The sequence below is a fragment of the Mus musculus genome, chromosome X (assembly GCF_000001635.26).
Source record: "Mus musculus strain C57BL/6J chromosome X, GRCm38.p6 C57BL/6J".
NCBI lineage: Eukaryota > Metazoa > Chordata > Mammalia > Rodentia > Muridae > Mus > Mus musculus.
Window position 1 is genome coordinate 25,276,325 of NC_000086.7, and position 25,446 is coordinate 25,301,770.

Sequence of the window (25,446 nt, forward strand, 5' to 3'; positions counted from 1 at the left end):
GAGCTGAGGACCAGCAAAAATAATGGAAACAGGCATCTTTGATATGTAGGAGGTTAGAAAACCCTCTAGGATATACCACAGACCTGGGAGGTGAGAGACTCTCAGGACTCAAAGGGAGGGACCCTAGATGAAATGCCCTGCAGTTGGGAGAGGGAACTTGTAGAGTCCTCCTCCAGTGGAGAGACAGGTCATCAAGTGGAAAGATGGAATTGCCATCCCACAGTAAAAAGCTCTAACCCAGAATTGTTTCTGTCTGAAAGAACTACTGGAAAAAAATGGAGAAAAGCCTAAGGAAAAGGAGATCCAGTGACAGGCGCAAATTGGGATCCAGCTCAATAAGAGGCATCAAGGCCTGACACTATTACTGATGCTATGGTGTGCTCACAAAAATGGGCCTATCATGACTGCCCTCTTAAAGACCCAACCAGCAGGTGAAAGAGTCAGATGCAGAAATTTACGTGCAACCAATGGACAGAAGCTGAGAACCCCTGTGGTTGAATTAGGGAAAAGCTAGAAGAAGCTGAGGAAGAGGAGTTGAAGGAGGAGGACCAACAGTCTCAAATAACCTGGAACTCCCAGGATCTCTCAGACACTGAGCCACCAACCAGGCAGCATACACCAGCTGATATGAAGCCCCCAACACATATACAGCAGAGGACTGCCAGGTCTGGACTCAGTTAGAGAAGGTGCATTTAACTCTCAAGAGACTTGAGGCCAAAGGGAGTAGGGAGGTCTGGTGGGGTGGGGGTAGGATGGTGGGGATATCCTCTTAGAGATGAGAAGTGGGGATGTGGGAGCATGAGGCAAGGAGGTATGGGATGTGGAACAATCAGAGGGTGGACAAGGAGGGGGATAAAGTCTGGACTTTAAAAAAAGATTAAGGAATAAATTTTAAATAATTCACTACATTAGTGTGTGGAATTTCGGTACAAAGGACTATTTGCCACACACTTATTCATTTAGATTTTGTTTGGAAGTTAATATAAAGAGGCTCTTACACTTAAACGAGAAAATGATTAAAGATGTTTAAAAATAAAGGAGTTCTATTTTGACTCTGAAGGTATACCTCCTAGTTAACTTTGTAATCACTTCACGGGGGTTAACTTCCTTCTTAGAATCATCAGAATTACAAGGATTAAAGAGCCTTTCAAACTCTGTTTCATAGGAGACAAAAATGTTAGTGAATTTTTTATTTGGTTACAAATGTACCAGCAAGTGAGAAATATGTATGCTTCATTAGTCTGAAGATGGGAAAGGAGAAGAGTACTTCAGAGTATGCTTCATAATGTCTCTTCACCATCTACATCAAAAAGCATATCGTAGTTGTTGGTCTCCATGTTCATCAAACCCTAAAACAGAACAGCACTTTTTACTAAACAAACTCCCAAGGATACAAATATGAAAGATTCTGTGCAAAGGATGTATAGATGTGCTATGTTTAGTTAAGCAGGATAATTATAGTGTTAATAAACTATGAGGTACATCTGAGGTCAAATTCCCAATTTATCATTTCATGTCTTGAATAATTCCTACAAGGCATTAGGATTTTACAGATAATATCAGTCACTTCAGTAAGAAATAATTCAAAATAGCAAGTAGTTAAACTTTTTGATTCCTAAAACATATTTCGTTTCCTAAGGACATTTTATGGACCATGTGCAACATACCTCCATGGACTTCTCATGCATGTCTTCAATTGCTTCCAGGGTCTGACTCTGACTACATTCGGACAGATTTAATGCTTGTTGTTCTTTTTGATAATTGTTCTACAAATGTAAAATGAAAACATTACTGTAACAATTCTGTTCATTTTTGTTGTTACTGCCATGCAGCATGAATGCTAGGCTAACAACCAACCACTTAATGTATTTCCAATACTAAAATGTTTACGTGAGCAAAAATAATTCCATATGAAAGGTAAAAGGAATAGTTTTCCAAGTGATTTAACATTTTAACAACTATTATGACTAAATATACTTATATTTTTAAGTAACATGAAATACAATTATACTACCAATTGTGGGTTAATAAAACTTTTTTTTATGAGAAATTGTTTGCCATGCTGCAGAGACTGGCCTTAGCCTCTCAAGTACTTAAGTTTATAGGCATGCACCATGTAAACATGAACTTGGTAAAATCCTAGCCCTGGAAACTTAACTCTAGCTAGTGTTAATGCTTTTACCATATGGTGGCCTCCTTTTTCTAACTAGCAGAAGTAATCCCAGGAGGTGGTTCACTACCTCATCTTTATATCTAGCCCCCACCTAAGGTGTATGTGCCATGTCTTCTACTTTTTCTTCCTTTCTGAAGGATGCCTTATACTTATTCTTTACTAAGTCCAACATCTTCACTTTTCTCAACTATTGTCAAGAGTTTCAGCAATTGTAACTGTTATTTTAAATTCATGACTTTAGCTGGTTGTCAGTGTAATGCCTATAAAACTAACTTTTATAAAGTTTGAGTTAGAATGATCACAAGATCATGAATAATCTTGATCACTTAAAGATACCCTGCCTCAAAATAAAGTGTAAAAAGATGTCTGGGGACAAAGTTTAGTGGTAGATTTGTTTTCTCTAGGTTCCAATCTCAAGTAACACATGTAAGAAGTAATATAAATTTCTCTTTGTATTCTTTATGTTGGCAGACAACCATGGTAATTTGCATTTAAAAAAATTAAGACAAGTCATTTCCACCTTTTCTCCTTGTGCTACTAGATTCCTATTTTGTCCTTTATTCACTGTGATCAGTTTTGTACCTCACATTTCCACTCAAATCATCCTGATTAAGTACAATGACCTGCACTTTGTGAAGTTTCCCTTTAAAAAATGTACACGTGCATACATATGGAGACAAAGGATTAATATTGGGTGTCTTCTTTGGTTGCATCCCACTGTTTGGGAGACAGGGTCTCAATGAACCTAGAGCTCATCCATTAGGCTACAACTGGTGGCTAGGAAGCTCTGGGAATCTTCTTATCTCTGAACTAAATCTGAGTTTGGTGGTTCTAAAATGCTCACCACCACACCAACTTTTATTTTTGTGGTGGTTTGTTTTTAGTTTTGCTAGTTTGTTTTGTTGTTGGTGGTGTTGGTGGTAGTGGTGGTGGTGGAGGTGTGTGCGTGCATGCTTACTCAGGGAATATAAACTCGAGTCTCCATGCCTACAGTGAGAAAGATTACCAAATAAACCATCTTCCAGCCTTGCAAATCTATTTTATTTGGCCAATTAGCAGCATATGACAAAGTTAGTGAACTTTTCTTCCTTAAATGTTTTTCTTCACTCATGGTAGTTTTATTTGTACCAATTGTTCTCTTCCCTTACTGGTTCACTCTCACCCCCACCCCCACCTCATGCAGAATTACAAATATTGAAGTACTCTGGGAGTCTGTCTTTAGACTCCTCATATACATGGATGATTACTCCCCCTTGAAATTTCATCCAGGGTTCAAGGTTTAAAAATTGCCTTCAATTGGAGTATTCATTTACTTTTTATCTTTAGTCCCAATCTCTTTCCAGAACTGACTCATAATGGCGGCTTCCTCAATGCCTTCCCAGGCAGGAATGGATCTCCTGTTCATTTCAAATTGAATACTTCTCAAACTATTAACCAATCAAATAAAAAATAGTTAATATGGTCATCATCTCAGATCTTACTTGGAAACTATGTGATGACTACAGTCATTGGTACAGTAATGGAGAGATGATCTAAAATAGTTTGGTGATATTCTTCCACAGGAATATTCTGCCAGGGCTGTTGAGAAAGGTTGTTTCCATCCACTGTTGTTACTAAATTTGTACTAATTTTAGGATTGTAAGAACTGATTTGCCAGTTTGAGTTGGCTTTCGAATATTAACAACAGAGTCCAGATTACACCAGTAAGTAAGCTTTCTCTCTCCTTTCAACTGTACCTGAGGCTGACATAGTGTGCTTCCTTTTGTAGAAACGGGTAATCCTCTCTTCATCTTTCAGCAAAAGTCTGCCTCTTGAAAATTTATAATCTGGTCTACCAGAAAATACCTAGTGGTTTTCATTGATATACTATGTGATCATACTTCTCTGCTTTACAATTCAGTAGGACTAGAACAGAACCAAGGATAGATAGATAATGAAACTTAACTTCGTTTCATGTGCCCAACACAAGGCTAGTTTCTCCATTCCTATTTGATACTTAGTTATTCTAGGTTAATTATAAAGTTAGTTATGATACCAACCACTGATTTTTCTTGTTCTTCATTGAATTTCTGTATATCCATATCACACTTATGCTCACACAATTTGTTGTTGATCTTCTTTCTGAAAAGCACAGTAATAAAAGCAGTCACATTTCATACCAATATGAAAAAGAACACTCAAAACAAATTAAATTGACCATTTCATACTATAAAAAGAAAAACAGCAGTAAAAAATTATCTAATGGGAAATCATTATAGTTTTTTTTTCCCTGAAAGATTGTCAGAGAAGTCTTCTTTTATGTTTTAGCTTTTCAAAAATTAAAGAAGTTTTAATACATATATATCTTATTTTAGAATATTAATTGTATTTCAAAGTATTTTTTCATTATTTTCTATCAAATATAATGTCTAATTTATTTTCCTATATTGATTCAGTTAAGACTTAGTGCAAAACATAAGTCAATTAAAATATACAAATTTCTGCATATGTAATTGATTTTTTCTATATTGTTAAACATAATAAACAACATATTACACTTCTAAGATTTGGTGCAAGACTTCTGTGTTTCCACAATGAATGTAAATCAAATTTTAAAATCTCATTAACAGGTACTTAAAGTAGAAAATAAAAATTTTCACAGATTTCTAAGAATTAGATTTAGTTTCCTTGAAGGCATGAAGTTATAGGGTTAACTGCTTAGACAAAATCAAAGACAAACAATTTTACTAAAAGCTCAGTAATGTTTTTTTTTTTAACTTCAGCCACATATAATTTTTAAAATGATACAAATGTGACCCTACAAAACTAACAACTCTACCTCTCCCATTTGTTCGTTTGCCAAAGTCATTCTAATTTCTGGTTGCATTTTTTGAAAGAATCTTTGATATAAGTTTCCATGTGTTTTCTCTTTATGTGACTCCAGGTCCAAGGTGTCTGAAATAATCATCTTATATGTACGGGCAACAGGCACATATGTGGTGCACATATATACCTGTAAGCAAAACACTAATACACAAATATGTCTGAAAAATAGGTATTAAGAGCATTGTTTCTTAAGCCATTTAAGATGTTTTGGGTCTATGATCCTAGTCTAGGAAGCTTAGCAGGAGATTTCCAGTGTAAAGGACAACATAGGTTACATAGGAAAATTCCAGCCAGCCTGACATACATAGTGAGACTATATATCAAAGACAAATTATTATCCTCTAAGAAAGCTCATGCAACATTCAATTACATATAATTTAAAATAGATTCTTTGGGATCTGAGTTTCATTCCCTCACTGGTTAGTAAATTTGTCTTTCACTTTCAGTTACATAATTCATTTTATAAAAATCAGTGAGGGGATTGGTGAGATGATTCATCAGTTAAGAGCACTGGTTCCCTTCCAGAGATCTGAGAATGGATTCCCAGCATCCACAAGGTTGCTCACAACCTATAACTCCAGTTCCAGGGAATTCAATGCCTTCATCTGGCCTCCTCAAGTACAAGACATACAAGCTGTGTACATACACACAATCAAGCAAAACAAACATACCCATAAAATAAAATTTAAAAAAAAATAAGTAATAAGGGTTATATTAAAGAATTCTTTTTCCATTGTGTCATAGAAAGAAAAGCACAGAGGAGTTTTAGAAAAGAAACTGACTTAATATAAAATTAATACTGGGTCAAAGAAATACTGTTGCATGTAAAGAATTTTGTATACATATCACTTAGCTTTGAATACATGGAATGTAGAAAAGTTTACATCATTTTTTTCCTCTAAAAATCCCTTCAATGCAGTTATGAAGATGCCTCAGTAATAAATAGGGTTTACTGTGAAAGGAGGACGTTCGCAAGTTTGATTCTAGTACCCATTTAAAAAACTAACCATGGATGGTTGCTTCTACAATAGCAGCACTGTGGTAGGCAGAGTGAGAATTGCTAGGACTTGCTGGCTGCTTATCTAGCTACATGTTCAGTGAAAGAGCAGGTCTTACGGGAATAAGGTGGAAAGAAATAGAGCAAAACCCAACATCCTCCTCTGCCCTCCACATGTGTATATATGCAACACAGACACAAATATACGAAAAAATTAAAATTAAGTTTAATTAATGTCGCACCTGTTGAAAAAGCACCATTTTCACTTCTGTACCACAGGCAAAAATAAGTCCATGATGCTAAATCAAAAATATTTGCAAGAGTCCGTGTCATGAGTAGATCTTGGGTGCTGACCTAGTCCCACAATACCCAGAGTAAGCTCAAATCCCAGGTGCTCTAACACTCCCAGGATCACAGGAATGGCCCCAACATCAGGAGTAACTGAGTCCCTAAGGATCCAGGGACACGGGAACTCCTGCCTTTCCAGTGGCATGGATTCCTTCTGGTCTGAAACTGCACCTGGATCAGACCTGGGGTACTGGCTCTGCACCCACTCTTAAAACACCCAGAGGGAGCACGATTCCCAGGTATTCTGAAATGCTCAAGATCACAGGATCACAGAGGAAGCTCGACTCCCAGGAGATCAGACACACCCAGGAACACTGGAGTTCTGACAGAAGAGCACAGCTGAGGGCAAAACATCTTTCCCAACACCCTGTGTATCTGGGACCCCCACAAGAACCAGGGAAACAAAATCATCCTCCCGGCCAGAGGCACAGGTTCCTTGCAGTATGCAACTGTGTCTAGAGAAAACCTAGGGCTCTGGCACCCCACCAAATCTTGCAACACCAAGAAAAAGATTAACCCCCAGGAGTTCTGACACAGCAGGATCTCAGGAGATTGGTCACACCAGGATTTCAAGATCCAAGAGGCAGCATGACTTCCAGGAGCTCAGACACACCCAAAATATCAGGATCCCAGGATCCCAAGATCTCAGAGATAGCTGGACTCCTATGAGTTCTGACACAACTAGGATTACAGGAGGGACAGGCTCCAGACAGAGACAGCAAGGGAATGTAGCACCAAAGAAAATGAGATGGCACGAGGTAAGTGCAAGAATATAAGCAATAGCAACCAAGACTAGTCGGCGTCATCAGAAACCAGTTTGGCCACCAGAGCAAGTCTTGAATACCCCAACACATTGGAAAAGAAAGATTCAGATTCAAAATCACATCTCATGATGATGATAGAGGTCTTTAAGAACAAAAATAGTTCCATTAAAGAAATACAGGAAAACAACTAGAAGCCCTTAAAGAGGAAACACAAAAATCCCTTAAAGAGTTAAAGAAAACACAATCAAACAGGTGAAGGAATTGAACAAATACCATCTAGATCTAAAAATGGAAATACAGAATAAAAACTCACAAAGAGAGATGAACCTGGAGAAAGAAAACCAAGGAGACATAGATGCAAGCATCTCCAACAGAATACAAGAGATAGAATAGAGAATCTCAGGTACAGAAGATACCATAGAAAACATTGACACAACTGTGAAAGAAAATGCAAAATGCAAAAATCTCCTAACCCTAAACATCCAGGAAATCCAGGACACAATGTGAAGACAAAACCTAAGGAAAATAGGTATAGAAGAGAGAGAAGATTCCCAAGTCAAAGGGCCAGCAAATATCTTCAACAAAATTATAGAAGAAAACTCCCCAAACCTAAAGAAAGATGCACATGAGCATACAAGAAGCCTACAGAACTCCAAATAAACTGGACCAGAAAAGAAATTCCTGCCGACACATAATAATCAGAACAACAAATGCACTAAAGATTAAATATTAAAAGCAGTAAGGGAAAAAAGTCAAATAACATAAAAAGGCAGACCTGTTAGAAATACACCAGACTTCTCCCCAGAGACTATAAAAGCCATAAGATTCTGGACAGATGTTATATAGACCCTGAGAGAACACAAATGCCAGCCCAGGCTACTATACCCAGCAAAACTATCAATTACCGTAGATGGAGAAACCAAAGTATTCCATGATAAAATCAAATTCACACAATATCTTTCCACGAATCCAAACCTTCAAAAAAAAATAGATGGAAAACTACAACACAAGGAGGGAAACACTACACCATACAAAAATCAAGAAAGAAATCTTCTTTCAAGAAACCCCAAAGAAGATAGCAATATAAACACAATTCCACCTCAAACAACAAAAGTAACAGGAAACAACCAACAGTCACTGGTCTTTAATATTTCTTCATAGCAATGGATTCAATTCCCCAATAAAAGACATAGAGTAATAGACTAGATACATAAACAGAACCCAGGATTTTGCTGCATATAGGAAACCCTCCTTAGTGACAAAGACAGACACTACCTCAGAGGAAAAGTCTGGAAAAAACTTTGCAAGCAAATATTTCCAGGAAACAACATGGAATAGCCATTCTACTATGGAATAAAATCAACTTACAACCAAAAGGTTTTTGTTATTGTTTTTTTTTTTATTGTTTTTTTTTGTTATTGTTTTGTTTTTGTTTTTGTTTTTGTTTTTTAAAGATAAGGACTGTCACTATACTTGTCAAAGGGTGAATCAACAAAGATGAACTCACAATTCTGAACATCCATGCTCCAAATGCATGGGCAACCAAATTCATAAATGAAACTTTACTAAAGCTCAAAGTATATATTGTACCCTACATAATAGTGGGAAACTTCAACAACCCACTCTCAGCAACAGACAGATCCTGGAAACAGTAACAAAACAGAGACACTGTGATACTAACAGAAGTTATGAAACAAATGGTTTTAACAGATATCTATATCTATAGATATCATAGAACATTTTATCATAAAACAAAAGAATGTGCCTTCTTCTCAACACCTCGTGATGCCTTCTCCAATACTGACCGTATAATGGGTCACAAAACAGGCTTCAACAGATATAAAATATTTAAATAATCCCATGCATCCTATCAAGTCACCACGGACTAAGGCTTATCTTCAATAATAATATAAATAAGCCAGGCATGGGGGCACATGCCTTTAATCCCAGCACTCGGGACACTGAGGCAGGTGGATTTCTGAGTTCAAGGCCAGCCTGGTCTACAAAGTGAGTACCAGGACAGCCAGGGATACACAGAAAAACCCTGTCTTAACCCCCCAAATAATAATAATAATAATAATAATAATAATAATAATAATAGCAACAACAACAACAACAATAATGATATAAATAATACAAAACCCATATATATACACGTGGTAGTTGAACAACAGTCTAATCAACGATAACTCGGTCATGGAAGAAATTAAAGACTTTTAGAGTTTAATGAAAATGAAGCTACAACATATCCAAACTTATGGGACACAATGAAAGCATTCCTAAGAGAAAAACTAATAGCTCTGAGTGCCTCCAAAAAAGAAACTGGAGAGAACATACACTAGCAGCCTGGCAGCACAGTTAAAAGCTCTAGAACAAAAGGAAGCAAATTCACCCAAGAGGAGTAGAAGGCAGGAAATAATCAAACTCAGGGCTGAAATCAAACAAGTGGAAACAAAAAGAACTATACAAAGAATCAACCAAACCAGGAGCTGGTTCTTTGAGAAAATCAACAAAATAGATAAACCCTTAGGCAGACTAAAGAGAGGGCACAGAGTCAGTATCCTAATTAACAAAACCAGAAATGAAAAGAGAGACATAACAACAGAAACTTAGGAAACCCCCCCCCCAAAAAAAATTATCAGATCCTACTATAAGAGCCTATACCTAACAAAACTGGAAAATTTGGATGAAATGGACAAGTGTCTACACAGATATCAGGTACCAATTTAAATCAGGATCAAATAGACCCAAATGAAGAAAGGAAACTTGAGACCAGTTTCACTTATGAATATTGATGCAAAAATACTCAATAAAATTCTGGTAAACCCAATCAAAAACACGTTAAAATGATCATCCTTCATGATCAAATGTTCTTCATCCCAGGGATACAGGGATGGTTCAATATATGGAAATCCATCATCGTAATCCACTATGTAAAATATCTTGAATATAAAAAAAAAGTATTATCTCATTAGATGCTGAGAAATCATTTGCAAAAATTCAATAACTCTTCATGATAAAATTATTGGAAAGATCAAGAAGTCAAGGCCCATACCTAAACATAGTAAAAGCAATATAGAGCAAACCAGTATCCAACATCAAAATAAATGGAGAGAAACTTGATGCAATCCCACTAATATCAGACAAGACAAGACCACTCTCTTCCTACCTATTCACAGTAGTATATAATATAGTAGTATTTTATAGTACTAGAAGTTATATCCATAGCAACTATATAACAAAAAGAGGTCAAAGGGATAAAAATTGGAAAGGAAGAATTCAAAATATCACTATTTGCAGATGATATGATAGTATATGTAAGTGACCCCCAAAATTCCAACAGAGAACTCCTAAACCTGATAAACAAATTCAGCAAAGTGGTTGGATATAAAATTAACTCAAGCAAATCAGTAGCTTTCCCCTACTCAAAGGATAAACAGGCTGAAAAAGAAATTATGGATACAACACACTTCACAATAGTCACAAATTATAATACCTTGGTGTGACTCGAACAAAGCAAGCGAGAGATCTGTATGATAAGAACTTCAAGTCTCTGAAGAAAGAAATTGAAAATCTCAAAAGATGGAAAGATCTCCCATGCTCATAGATTGGCACAATTAATTTAGTAAAAATGGCCATCTTGCCAAAAGCAATCAACAGATTCAATGCAATCTCCATCAAAATTTAAACTCAATTCTTCATAGAGATAGAAAGAGCAATTTGAAAAATCGTTTGGAATAATAGAAATCCAGCATATCAAAAAACTATTCTCAACAATAAAAGAACTTCAGGGGGAATCATTCCCGAACTCAAGCTGTATTATAGAGAAATAATGATAAAAATGTTTGTTAATGGTACAGATACAATTACTTCATGAAATTCACAGGCAAATGGATGGATCTAAAATATATAATCCTGTGTGAGGTAACCCAATCCCAAAAGTACAAACATGGTATGCCCTCACTGATAAGTGGATATTAGTCTAAAAGCTCAGAATACCCAAAATGTAATCCACAGACCACATGAAGCTCAAGAAGAAGGAAGACAAAAGTGTGGGTATTTCAGTCCTTCTTAGAATGGGGAACAAAATACTCCTGGGAGGAAACATGGAGATAAAGTACAGAGCGGAGACTGAAGGAATGACCATCTAGAGTCTGCCCAAACTGTGTATCCATCCCATATACAGACACCAAACCCAGTCACGATTGTGGATGCCAACAAGTGCTTGATGACAGGAGCCTAATATGACTTTCTCCTGAGAGGCTCTTTCAGAGCATGGCAAGAACAGAGGCTGATGCTCACAGCCAACCATCAGACTGATCATAGGGTTACCAGTGGGGAGTTAAAGGAAGGACTGAAGGATTTGAAGGGGTTTGCAACCTTATAGGAAGAACAACAATATGAACGAACCAGACCTCCCAGAGCACCCAGGGACTAAGCCATCAAGAAAAGAGGGGGTCCCATGGCTCCAGTGCATATATAGCAGAGGATGGCCTTGTCACACATCAGTGGGAGGAGAGGTCCTTGGCCCTGTGAAGTTTCAATGCCCCAGTGTAGGCAAATGCCAGGGTGGGGAAGTGGGATTGGGTGGGTGGGGGAACAACCTCATGGAAGCACAGGGAGGGATAATGGAATAGGGAGTTTCTGGGGTGAAACCAGGAAAGGGCTATTATTTGAAATGTAAATAAAGATAATATCGAATAATAAATAAATTGAATTAAAATAAAAATATTCACAAAATACTACATATAAATAAGTCATTAAGATGCCATATAGTATATTAATCAATATTATCTAATATATAAATTATGTTAATACTATATAGTTTTAAACAAATTACATATCCAAAAATGTACCTTCAAAATTTCCCAGTATATTTTATACTGGAGATCTGTGAAGTAATTAAAGGTTAAAAAGTAAGGATGCTGGGGATACTGTTCGATTGCTCAGCTTTTGTCCTACAAGCAGGACGATGAGAGTTTGACCCACAACATTATACCCTCCAAGAAAACCATTCAAATTAAGGATTAATCTTATAGAAATATTGTTTATATTATATATCATATTTCAATTATTAATATACATTACTTGCTATACAATCAATTAAACTTTTCTGGAAGTACTTACACTAAGAAGAAAATAGTAAGTTTGAACATATTACCGTGTATCTCCAACTACTTCTTCAGGATTTGCATTCCCATCATCATGAGTTACTGGATTCTGTACTGGGTTCGTAATAAATCAAGATATTAAAACAATTATGTTATTTTGCAAATTTTAATGAAATACTTTGTGATCATTCAGGCATAGTGCCAACATTAGCTTTTAAAGCAGATCTATTATTTGCCTAGAAGTTAAACAAAATCAAGTAATGTCTAATTGTCATCTAAAAATATGTTTTAAGCAATTTATTTATATGTTGTGATTAAAGACAAGAGATACAATATGAGATTTTTGATCTCCTTTACAAGCCTAAGAAGAACAACTGAGAAAAAAAGGAAGTTTAACATCAATGCCCATCATTAAATATCTGGTACCTTCCATAAGGTCCAATTCTGAAGCATTCCTAACTTGCTGTTCACCACTTAACAAATTCCAGTTTTCCATTGGTGTCTCTACAGAACGTGCAAAACGCTGCCATTCCTCTGAGAAACTTACATTTTCTGATTTAAAATAAAAAAAGAAATTTTCTCAAGCCATTTGAATAAAAAAATCACTTAAACTAATAAAATTGAAATATAAAATAACATTAAGGAATGATTTTTACAAAAACAGCACTTCATAATTGCAGGAAGGGTTTAAAGATAAAACCATATTTCTATTACCCTCTGATTTAATACTAAAGACTTTAGTATTTAAACATGGAACACAATAGTTGGCTTCAAAGATAGCCATTAATAACCTTAACTTTAATATGTACACATTTTTAAAAAGAATTATTTAAGTTGAATAAAGTATCTTAGTCTTCCTTACTATAAATGAATAGAGGTTTGTTATTTTTTAGTTTAAAACTCTCCCTCTCTCTCTCTCTCTCTCTCTCTCTCTCTCTCTCTCTCTCTCTCTCTCTCTCTCTCATTCTCTCTCTCTCTCTCTCTCTCTCTCTCTCTCTCTCTCTCTCTCTCTCTTACACACACACACACAGACACACACACTATGATGGCTTTAACTGTGACGTCAAGTGGGTTTATATCTAAACATAGGAGGATCTGCATCTTGGTCCCATTCCTGCAAGGTTTTTGATAAGTTAGAGCAAATGTGTCTGCATCTCAATCTCCAAATAAAAACATTGTTGCTATTATCACAACCAAGCTCCTCAATCTTTTTCATCGAAATACAAATCTAAATTATAAAGATCTGGCTGGCTGGACATATATTTCACTGCTACAGCAAGAAGCTCTGGGTTCAATCTTCAACTATGAAAAACCCCCACTAATTTTAAAAGTAAAAAATAAAACAAGCATGTTTCCTCAGGTCCCAGTACATTTGTAAGGCTGAGGACTTCAGTTTCAAGGCCAGTTCAAGCTGCACATGAGGTTTCAGACACTCCTGAGATACAGAGTTAGAGCTTACTTCCCTAAACCAAAACAACACATAAATAAACACAGCCTGGATATATGCCCAGGAGAGGTATTGCTGGATCCTCCGGTAGTACTATGTCCAGTTTTCTGAGGAACCACCAGACTGATTTCCAGAGTGGTTGTACAAGCCTGCACTCCCACCAACAATGGAGGAGTGTTCCTCTTTCTCCACATCCTCGCCAGCATCTGCTGTCACCTGAATTTTTGATCTTAGCCATTCTGACTGGTGTGAGGTGGAATCTCAGGGTTGTTTTGATTTGCATTTCCCTGATGATTAAGGATGTTGAACATTTTTTCAAGTGCTTCTCTGCCATTCGGTATTCCTCAGGTGAGAATTCTTTGTTCAGTTCTGAGCCCCATGCTCCACTATGTTCATAGCAGCCTTATTTATAATAGCCAGAAGCTGGAAAGAACCTAGATGCCCCTCAAAAGAGGAATGGATACAGAAAATGTGGTACATCTACACAATGGAGTACTACTCAGCTATTAAAAAGAATGAATTTATGAAATTCCTAGCCAAATGGATGGACCTGGAGGGCATCATCCTGAGTGAGGTAACACATTCACAAAGAAACTCACACAATATGTATTCACTGATAAGTGGATATTAGCCCCAAACCTAGGATACCCAAGATATAAGATATAATTTGCTAAACACATGAAACTCAAGGAGAATGAAGACTGAAGTGTGGACACTATGCCCCTCCTTAGATTTGGGAACAAAACACCCATGGAAGGAGTTACAGAGACGGAGTTTGGAGCTGAGATGAAAGGATGGACCATGTAGAGGCTGCCATAGCCATAGCCAGGGATCCACCCCATAATCAGCATCCAAACGCTGACACCATTGCATACACTAGCAAGATTTTATTGAAAGGACGCAGATGTAGCTGTCTCTTGTGAGACTATGCCGGGGCCCAGCAAACACAGAAGTGGATGCTCACAGTCAGCTAATGGATGGATCATAGGGCTCCCAATGGAGGAGCTAGAGAAAGTAGCCAAGGAGCTAAAGGGATCTGCAACCCTATAGGTGGAACAACATTATGAGCTAACCAGTACCCCGGAGCTCTTGACTCTAGCTGCATATATATCAAAAGATGGCCTAGTCGGCCATCACTGGAAAGAGAGGCCCATTGGACTTGCAAACATTATATGCCCCAGTACAGGGGAATACCAGGGCCAAAAAGGGGGAGTTTGTGGGCAGGGGAGTGGGGGTGGGTGGATATGGGGGACTTTTGGTATAGCATTGGAAATGTAAATGAGTTAAATACCTAATAAAAAATGGAAAAAAAAAATAAACACAGCCTGGCCTGAAGTATGTCTGAAGTTCCAGCACTTCAGAGGCTGAGAGGAGCCTCGGGATTTTGAGGCCGTTTGGATCCTATATATACAAATTTTGGCAATCTGGCCTTTCAACACCAGGTAGAAGAAAATGAAGACTTGTCTTCAGTTTGTTTTTAATGAATTTCTGTCGGGTAGCAGCAGCACAGAAAAGGTTCTAGTCTGTTTCTGCCACTAACTGACCTCCAGTTTACTCACACTTCACATCCCCAGGCCCAAGGAAGACTTTCGGGGTCTCCAATTCCCTGGCCTTCCTGCTTTCTGCTAGATGCTAGGCTTTTCAAACTCCTGCCCTTAGTGAAGTTCTCCATTTTTCACCGCAGAGGTCTAAGTGGGTAAAGTCGATTGTGAACCCAGCAGCAGTGCTATCCGGAGTCCAGGGAGGGTCACCTCCTCTCCTTACTCTGGAAGTAACACCTCCACCCCGCCACCTTCACCCCACCTGGACCCCCACCTGAACCATTATTAACCATCTTTTAACAGGTCACTGACTACCTCCACAGAGACTTCCCCCTACCATGCTTCCTCAAGAAACTTCCCTTCCTCAAGAACTCAGCTTCGTGGCCACCACAAAGCATACTGGGTAACAGGGTTTGGGCAGCTGTAAAACAATCTCAGCCAAGCCCCTTGCTGACTGGCCGTGTTTGCACATGCTTACAAAAGTGAGAGAGGCTCTATCAGTCATCTGTCATCCAAGCAGCAAAAAAGAGGTAGTATTTTAGCTGCCACTACTACCCAGAAGCTTTCAAGTTTGCAATACTAACTTGAAAGTTAAAATAAAATGAACCCCAAAGAAGACTCTCCTACTTTGTTTCAGTTGAAGGGGCTGTTATGTGTATTTCGGATTTGTTTTATTTATTTAACTAACGTGGTTTTGCATGTTTGTATTTGTTCAACATGCATGTCTGGTGCTCATAGAAACTAGAATAGGATGCCAATTCCCCTGGATCTCGAATTACAAATGGTTGTGAGCCATTATATGGGTCCTAGGAACTAAACCTTGTTTTTCGAGCAACAAGTGGTCTTAATTTGAAAGCTATCTTTCCATCCCTGTCCTGTGTGTGTTTTAAGGTATGCTGGATCATTTCTCTCGATAGATGTTTATTTTTAATATACAGTGGAGATTATAGAAATATGACACTTTCCTAATATTGTCTATTTCCAGAAAAAGAAAAAAAACATAATTTTAAAGGATTCTGTAAATCATAAAAAGAGATTCAGCAAAAATGATGTGTATACATTTCAGTATATGTGTGCAGAAGAAGGCTTTATTCTCAATCATATTCCAACTTACATTTTTTGTTTGTTTGTTTTTCCAGACAGGGTTTCTCTGTATAGCCCTGGTTGTCCTGGAACTCAACCTGTAGACCAGGGTTGCCTCAAACATAGAAATCCCCCTGCTTCTGCCTCCCAAACGCTGGGATTAAAGGCATGCGCCACCACTGCCTGATCCAACTTAAATCTTCAGAGACAGGGTCTCTCTGAATCTGCAGCTCACCAATGTCACTAGCCTGGCTAGCCAGCTAGCTATCTCTACCTACTCAGCACTGGACTGCAGCCTGCATTTTTAAAGTGGAATCTAGGCCCCCACCTTAAGTCCATATATTTTCAAGGAAAGAACTTTACCAAGTGAGCCATAATTCTAGCCCCTCTGCAAGGTTTGTTATGTTGCTGTAGCCACTGTCTTTTTTTTTGGGGGGGGGGTGTATTTCTCTAATCATGCCTAAATTTAGGTTCCTAAAATGCTTAATGCTGGTTTTGTGTGTTTCCTTATAATAGCCAATTGCATTTCTTGCTCACTTTACAGTTAATTGGGCAAACTGGGAAAACTAACATTTCATTTGCGAGGCTTATTGCTGTGTTTTGTTTGTTTGGTAGGTGTTTTGTTAATTTCATGTGTTGGTTGGGTTTTGTTTTGTTTTGTTTTGTTTTTTCACCACTGAAGATGAAACTCATAGCTTTTACATGGTGCTGTACCACTGAGGTACACCTTCAGCTAATCTTTGTTTCTGAATGTTGGGTGAGTAGTCATCTGTATGTGTTTTAAAGAAAACTACAATTACTGTGAAACCTAAAATTATCCTCTTATGCTGTAGGGTTTATAGAGATCTGATGCCATCTTATGTCCTCTTCAAACAACAGGCAAATATCTCCAAAAACACCTACCTCCAGATTTATCCAACATACTGTCTTGTTCATCTCTGTGAAGAAAGGACAATAAAATGTTAAAGCTAGAAATATAGTGGACTGGTAGAGCATTTGCCTAGCACACAAAAAACTTTACACAGGAACTTCTTTTAATTATTTAGAATAAATATATAATGTTTGGTTTGGAACAAATGTCATATGCATGTAAAATACATGGCAGACAACCAAAGTGAACCTGAATTACTTACTTTTAACAATTCATACATTTACAACACACAGTAGTTTATTCATAACTCTCCCACACTTGCTGAGACCCTTCTTCTTCCCAGATGGTCCCCCTCTTATTTTTATTATGTTTCTCCTTTTGTTTGTGTGTATATCTGGGAAGATCCCATGCAGGTGGGTATATTGTCCTAGTTGCTATGTGTTTGTGATGACGAGGACTTAAGGACCCCAAGCTGGGCTTGAACTCAATATATAGCTGCATCTGACCATGAATTGTTGATTTTCCTGAATCTACTCCTTCAGTGAAGGGATCACAAACACTACTTTTGAAGTACTCTATTGAACTGGGAAAAATTGAAAATATTACCTTATATCTTCATCTGCTTCTACGTGAGGCGGCATATTCTCATGTTTGCCATATGCTGGCCTCTTTACTATATTGACAATAGAAAATGGAAACATTTGAAAGTATGCTATATAAGTAATAGTTAATAAAGTATTTTCAATTTGCATTTCTCTGGAAAAACTGCCCATGTGAGTTTTTCAAACAGTTTTATAAATGAAATAATTACATCAAGGTTATTGAGGATACAAGGAGAAAACAAAACTTAAGGATAATAGGTATAGATGAGAAGTAAGATTTCAGACTTAAAGGGCCAGTGAATATCTTCAACAAAATTATAGAAGAAAACTTCCCTAACCTAAAGAAAGAGATGCCCATGAACATAAAAGAAGCCTACAGATACCCAAATACTTTAGACCACAAAAGACATTCCTGCCATCACATAATAATCAAAACACCAGATGCACACAAAAAAGAGAATATTAAAAGCAGTAAGGGAAAACAGTTCAAGTAACATATAAAGGCAGACCTATCAGAATTTCACCTAACTTCTCCCCAGAGACTATGAAAGCCAGACGATCCAGGACAGTTGACATACAGACCCTAAGAGAGCACAAATGCCAGCCAAGGCTACTATAAACAGTAAAACTCTTTTACCATAGATGGTGAAACCCAGGTATTCTATGACAAAACCAAAATTACACAATATCTTCCAACAAATCATGCCCTTCAAAGGATAATGAAGGGAAAACACCAAAACAAGGAGGGAAATTACATTCTAGAAAAAGCAAGAAAGTAATCTTGCAGTAAAACTAAAAGAAGATGGCCACATGAACAAAATTCCATTTCTAAAAACAAATATAACAGGAACCAACAACGACTTTTTCTTAATATCTCTTAATATCAGTGGACTCAAATCCACAATAAAAAGACATAGACTAAAAGACTTAATGTGTAAGCATGACCCAGCATTTTGTTTCATATAAGAAATAAACCTCACAGACAAAGACAGATATTACCTCACAGTAAAAGTCTAGAAAACAATTTTCCAAGCAGATGGTCACAAGAAACAGGCTGGAGTAGGCATTCTAATATCAAATAAAATTGACTTTCAACCCAAAGTTATCAAAAAAGACAAGTAGGAACACTTCATATTCATCAAAATTAAATTTACCAAGAGGAACTCCCAATTCTGAACATCTATGCTCCAAATGCAAGGGCAGCCACATTCATAAAAGAAACTTTAGTAAACCTCAAAATACACATTGCACTGCACACTATAATAGTGGAAGACTTCCAAACCCCTCTCTCATCAATGGATACATCCTGGAAACAAAAACTAAAAACAGACACAGTGAAACCAACAGGAGTTATGAAACAAATGGATTTAGTTGATATCTATAGAACACTGTATCCTAAATCGAAAGGATATCCCTTCTTCTCAGTACCTCATGAGGCCTTCTCCAAAACTGACCATATAATCAGTCACAAAACATGCCTCAACAGATATAAAAATATTGAAATAATCCCATGCATCCTATCAGATCACCACAGACTAATGCTGATCTTCCATAATAATATAAATAATAGAAAATCCACATATATGTGGAAGGTGAACAACAACCTACTCAATGATAACTTGGTCAAGGAAGGAATAAAGAAGGAAATTAAAGACTTTTTAGAGTTTAATGAAAATGAAGCTACAACATAACCAGACATATGGTACACAATGGAAACAGTAATAAGACTAAAATTCACAGCTCTGAATGCCTCTAAAAAGAAACAGGATAGAGGATGCAGGAGCAGCTTGACAGCACAACTAAAAGCTCTAGAACAAAAGGAAGCAAATTCTCACAAGAGGAATAGAAGGCAGGAAACAATCAAACTCAGGAATGAAATCAACCAATTGGAAACAAAGGAACTATACAAAGAATCAACCAAACCAGGAGCTGGTTGTTTGAGAAAATCAACATGATAGGTAAACCCTTAGCCAGACTCACTAAAGGAAACCGAGACATCATCCTAATTAACAAAACCAGAAATGAAAAGGGAGACATAACAACAGAAACTTAGGAAATCCAAAAAATCATCAGATCCTACTACAAAAACCTATACTCAACAAAACTGGAAAATCTGGATGAAATGGACACATTTCTAGACAGATATCAGGTACCCAATATAATTCAGGATCAGATAAACCCTAGAAATACTCCCATAACACCTAAAGAAATAGAAGCAGTCATTAATAGTCTCCCAAACAAAAAAGCCCAGGATCTGATGGGTTTAGTACAGAATTCTATCAGATCTTCATGAAGACCTAATACCAATACTCTTCAAACCATTATGCAAAATCTAAAGAGAAGGAACATTATTCAATTTGTTCTATGAAGCCAGAATTACAATTATACTCAAACCATACAAAGATCCAATGAAGAAAGGAAACTTCAGACCAATTTCCCTTATGAAAATTGATGCAAAAATATTCAATAAAAGCCTTGCAAACTGAATCCAAGAATACATAAAAATGATCATCCATCATGATCAAGTACACTTGATCCCTGTGATGAGGGATGGTTTAATATACAGAAATCCATCAACTTAATCCACTATAGAAACAAACTCAAAGACAAAAATCACATGATCATTTCATTAGATGCTGAGAAAACATTTGACAAAATACAGCACCCATTCATAGAAAAGTCCAGGATAGATCAGGAATTCAAATCCTATACCTAAACATAATAAAAGCAGTAGACAGCAAACCAGTAGCCAACATCAAACTAAATGGTGAGAAACTGGAGGCAATCCCGCTAAAATCAGGGACTAAACAAGGCTGCCCACTTTCTCCCTACCTATTCAACATAGTACTTGAAGTCCTAGTCAGAGCAATTAGACAACAAAAAGAGAACAAATGAATACAAATTGGAAAGGTAGAAGGCAAAATCTCACTATTTCCAGAAGATATGATAGTATATATAAGTGACCCCAAAAATTACACCAGAGAAATCCTAAATCTGATACACAGCTTCAGTGCAGTAGCTGAATACAAAATTAACTCAAACATATCGGTGGCCTTTCTCTCCAAAAAGAATAAACAGGATGAAATAGAAATTAGGGAAACAACACCCTTCACAATAGTCACAAATAATATAAAATACGTTGGTGTGACTCTAACTGAGAAAGTGAAAGAAGGATCTGTATGATAAAAATGTCAAGTCTCTGAAGAAAAATCAAAGAACATCTCAGAAGTTGGAAAGATTTCCCATGTTCATTGATTGGCAGGATTAATGTAGTAAAAATGGCTATCTTGCCGAAAGCAATGTAAAGATTTAATGCAATCCCCACGAAAATTCCAACACAATTCTTAACTGAGTTAGAAAGGGCTATTTGCAAATTCATCTGGAATAAGAACAAAACCTAGGATACAAAAACTATTCTCAACAATAAAAGAATCTCTCCTGGAATCACCGTGCCTGATCTCAAGCTGTACTATAGAGCAATTGTGATAAAAACTAGATGGTACAGGTATACTGATAGACAGGTAGATAAATGGAATAGAACTGAAGACACAGAAATGAACCCACACACCTATTGTCACTTGATCATTGACAAAGGAGCAAAAACCATCCAGTGGAAAAAAAGACAACATTTTCAACAAATGGTGCTGGCTCAATTGGCAGTTAGCATGTAGAAGAATGCAAATTGATCTATTTTCATCTCATTGTACAATGCTCAAGTCTAGGTAGATCAAGGAACTCCACATAAAACCAGAGACACTGAAACTTATAGAGGAGGAAGTGGGGAAGAGCTTCGAAGACATGGGCACAAGGGAAAAATTCCTGAACAGAACAGCAATGGCTTGTGCTGTAAGATTAAGAATAGACAAATGTGACCTTATAAAATTGCAAAGCTTCTATAAGTCAAAGGACACTGTCAATAGGACAAAACAGCAACCAATAGATGGGAAAAAAATCTTTACCAATCCTAAATCAGATGGGGACTAATATCCAATATATATAAAGAGCTCAAGAATCTGGACTCCAGAAAATAAAATAACCCCATTAAAAATGGGGACAGAGATAAACAAAGAATTCTCAACTAAGGAAAACCGAATGGCTGAGAAGCACCTAAAAATGTTCATCATCCTTAATTATGAGGGAAGTGCATGTCAAAATAAACCTGAGATTCCACCTCATACCAGTCAGAATGGCTCAGATCTAAAACTCAGATGACAGCAGATGCTGGCGAGAATGTGGTGAAATAGGAACACTCCTCCATTGCTGGTGAGATTGCAAGCTGGTAAAACCACTCTGGAAGTCAGTCTGGTGTTTCCTCAGAAAATTGGACATAGTTCTACTGGAAGATCCAGCAATACTCCTCCCTGGGCATATTCTCAGAAGATATTCGAACTTGTAATAATGACATGCTTCACTATGTTCATAGCATCCTTATTTATAATAGCAAGAAGCTGAAAACAACCCAGATGTCCCTCTTCAGTGGAATGGATACAGAAAATATGGTACATTTACATAATGAAATACTACACAGCTATTAAAAACAATGAATTCATGAAATTCTTAGACAAATGGATGGATCTGGATGATATCTTCCTAAGGGAGATAACCCAATCACAAAAGAACACACATGATATGCATTCACTGATAAGTGGATATTATCCCAGAAGCTCAGAATAACCAAGATACAATCTGCAAAACCCATGAAACTCAAGAAGAAGGAAGACCAAAGTGTGGATACGTCATTCCTTCTTAGAATGGGAAACAAAATGTCCATGGAAGGAGTTATAGAGACAAAGTTTGCAGCTGAGACTGAATGAATCCAGAGACTGCCTCACTCAGGGATCAATCCAATAAATAACCAACAAACCCAGACACTATGGCAGATGCCAACGAGAGCTTGGGGACAGGAGACTGATATCGCTGTCTCCTGAGAGGATCTGTCAGTGCCTGACGAATACAGAAGTGAATGCTCACAGACATCCATTGTACTGAGCACAGGGTCCCCAATGATGGAGCTAGAGAAAGTTCCCAAGGATCATAAGGGGTTTGCTGCCCCATAGGAGGGTGAACAATATGAACTAACCAGTACCCCCAGAGTTCCCTGGGACTAAAGCACCAATCAAATAAAACAGATGGTGGGACTTATGGCTCCAGCTGCATATGTAGGAGAGGATGGCTTAGTATGTCATCAACGGGAGGAGAGACCCTTGGTACTGTAAAGGTCCTATGCCCCAGTATTAAGGGATGCCTGGGCCAGGAATTGGGGGTGGGTGTGTTGGGGGCAGGGGGAGAGGTAAGAGGAGAGGGGATTTGCAGAGGGGAAATAGAAAAGGGGATAATATTTGAAATGTATTATGAAATAAATTCATGTTTTGCTAACATATAGGAACAACGTTCATGTCTTTTTCTGGGGTAAAACCATAGCAAGTTATCATTTCTCAACATATTATGTCTACAGTGCCAAGAGTAGGTATATGCACTGCTAAAACTCAGGTACAGGAATATATAGATATAGGTAAAATTAGAAATGAAGTATATGAAAACTTAGAAAAGACTTCTTCCATTGCAGGTGAGTTGGGAAAGGTCTAATGAACTTCAGGACACAATCAATACTGAAGACTGGATACCTTCAGAATGAGCCTGCTCTTCTTCTTCATCTGAATCATAGTCAAGAAGTAATAAGTAACCATCCTTTGGTATCACCCACAGTTTCTTAATAGACATTTTTCTCTTAAGCGCTCAGTTGTCTTCTTAGTTAAAAAATAAAAATAAAAAGGAAAAAAGAAAAAAATGTAGTTATCTAAATCCAAAGGTATCATTTAAATAGTTAAAAATGTCAAAAAGTCAAATAATTATATAATTATCTTAGCTCATTGAAAGATTGTTTCTTTTGTTTTTTAACACTTATATTTTTAATAATTTGTTTTTATCAGAGAGTTTTGCATACATATTCAATATGGTCACACGTGTACATGTGTATGTGTTTGTGTGTATGTGTATATGTATACACACACACACACACACACACACACACACACACACACATATATATATATATATATATATATATATATATATATATATATATATGCTTCCCCTTAAAATTTCCTTCATGTATCCCATTTATCATGTCCCTCTCCCTCCCAACTTTGTTTTAAAATCTTATTTAACTTACTTATTTTAAATCCTTCTTTAGAACCCAAGTTAACAATCTGTCATTTCTCAGTTTAAAAAAGGCAAAAACAGGCCAGCCTTTAATACGTGAGTCCTCCCTTTCTCACCAAAAATGATGAGCAAAATGTGTTTGCATTTAAACTTTGAGGCATCTGAATTTTGGTACTATCTCCCAAAGATTCTTTTTAAACAAAACATCAGCAATTCTGATTTTCAGTATATCTCAGTTTTAAAGTAAATTCATAGTACTATCCAGAAAGATGATGAACATGGTAACTATATATTCATGTCAAGAAGACCCAATGCTCAGTCTACAACAAACACTCACCACCACTACCCACACAGAAAATCCTTATATTGGAGAAATTTGGGATTGGGGGAAGCCGAGGATTTCAAACATCTGAAGATTGTAAGTTAAAGGCCAGCCCAAGCCAGACCAGTCTGAGCTACAAAGGAAGATCCCATCCTACAGAACTAAAACTGAGAGAAAAAGCTGAACTTGGTGGTCCAAGTCTTTAATCCCAATACATGGGCGATTAGACAGGAGGATCCCTGTTCAGAATCCTTCCCAGATTACTTATTAATCTCTTGTAATGTCTCCTCTTCTTCTTTTCATTCATTCTTCCTACGCCACTCCCCTCTCTGCAATGTCCATACAGTCTATACCAAAGGAACACACCGTAGAGAAGACAATGAAGAGGGAGGAATCCTTAGTGTGTTTTAATTGGATCCCGGACAGCACACAGGGCAAGCGCCAAGTTGGACCCTAAGGCTCCTTACAGCACACAGGACAAGCGCCAAGGCTCCTCACTCACAGCCCCATGCTCCCCCGACCCACAATCCTGCAGCCAGCTCTCTGATCCTATCCCAAGGCCCCATGATTGTGTCCTCCAAGGGTTCACAATCTTCTAAGGCCCTGACCTGTTCAATCCTCTGCCATGAATATGGTCCTCCACCTTCAGTTAACAATCAGAAGCCATAGGAAATGGCGATCATGAGGCATTCCCTCACCTAGTGGCCACCTGGGCCTGATATGCCCCACCCTGTCATACCTCGATTAACTGTCCAACAACCCTGAGCAGAGCCGATTATCACTTAAAGGTTATCTCAGAGGTGAACACCTTCACAACTGCACCCTTCCGTGCTCAACTCCTCAATGGTAAAAAACCGTTGTCAGCAGAGATTCCTGGACTGAGGATTCTGAGGACCCTTTGTGATGCAAGCTGGAGAAATCAGGTCTGTGCTGATTGGCTGAATATATCCTGCTCATGCGTACATGGAGTACCAGGCCCCATCGCTTCAAAGGGAGTTTTCAGAAGGTGGGAATGAGCTACTACTGGCTTTAAGACAATTTCTAGGTTTTAAGCCCTTACATACTTGAAAAACTTGAACAAATGTGAAACATATGAAACACTGCAAACGGCACTACTTTATTTCAACAGTAGAGGCTCTTGCATGCCATTTTGGTTTGTA

At 37.5% G+C, this 25,446-nt stretch overlaps 1 protein-coding gene across 1 annotated transcript; it reads right to left on the reverse strand.

The window, feature by feature from the left end:
* Positions 1–1,162: 1,162 nt before the first annotated feature.
* On the reverse strand, positions 1,163–25,131 carry Gm5169 (predicted gene 5169). The gene is made up of 9 exons (NM_001040669.2): positions 25,026–25,131; positions 23,427–23,546; positions 17,807–17,873; positions 17,233–17,267; positions 12,685–12,810; positions 12,309–12,372; positions 4,213–4,294; positions 1,668–1,766; positions 1,163–1,349 (listed from the first exon to the last, which is right to left on the reverse strand). The coding sequence occupies exons 2-9, from the start codon at positions 23,521–23,523 to the stop codon at positions 1,281–1,283; spliced, it is 639 nt and encodes a 212-aa protein (NP_001035759.1). The 5' UTR covers positions 23,524–23,546; positions 25,026–25,131; the 3' UTR covers positions 1,163–1,280.
* Positions 25,132–25,446: the final 315 nt, after the last annotated feature.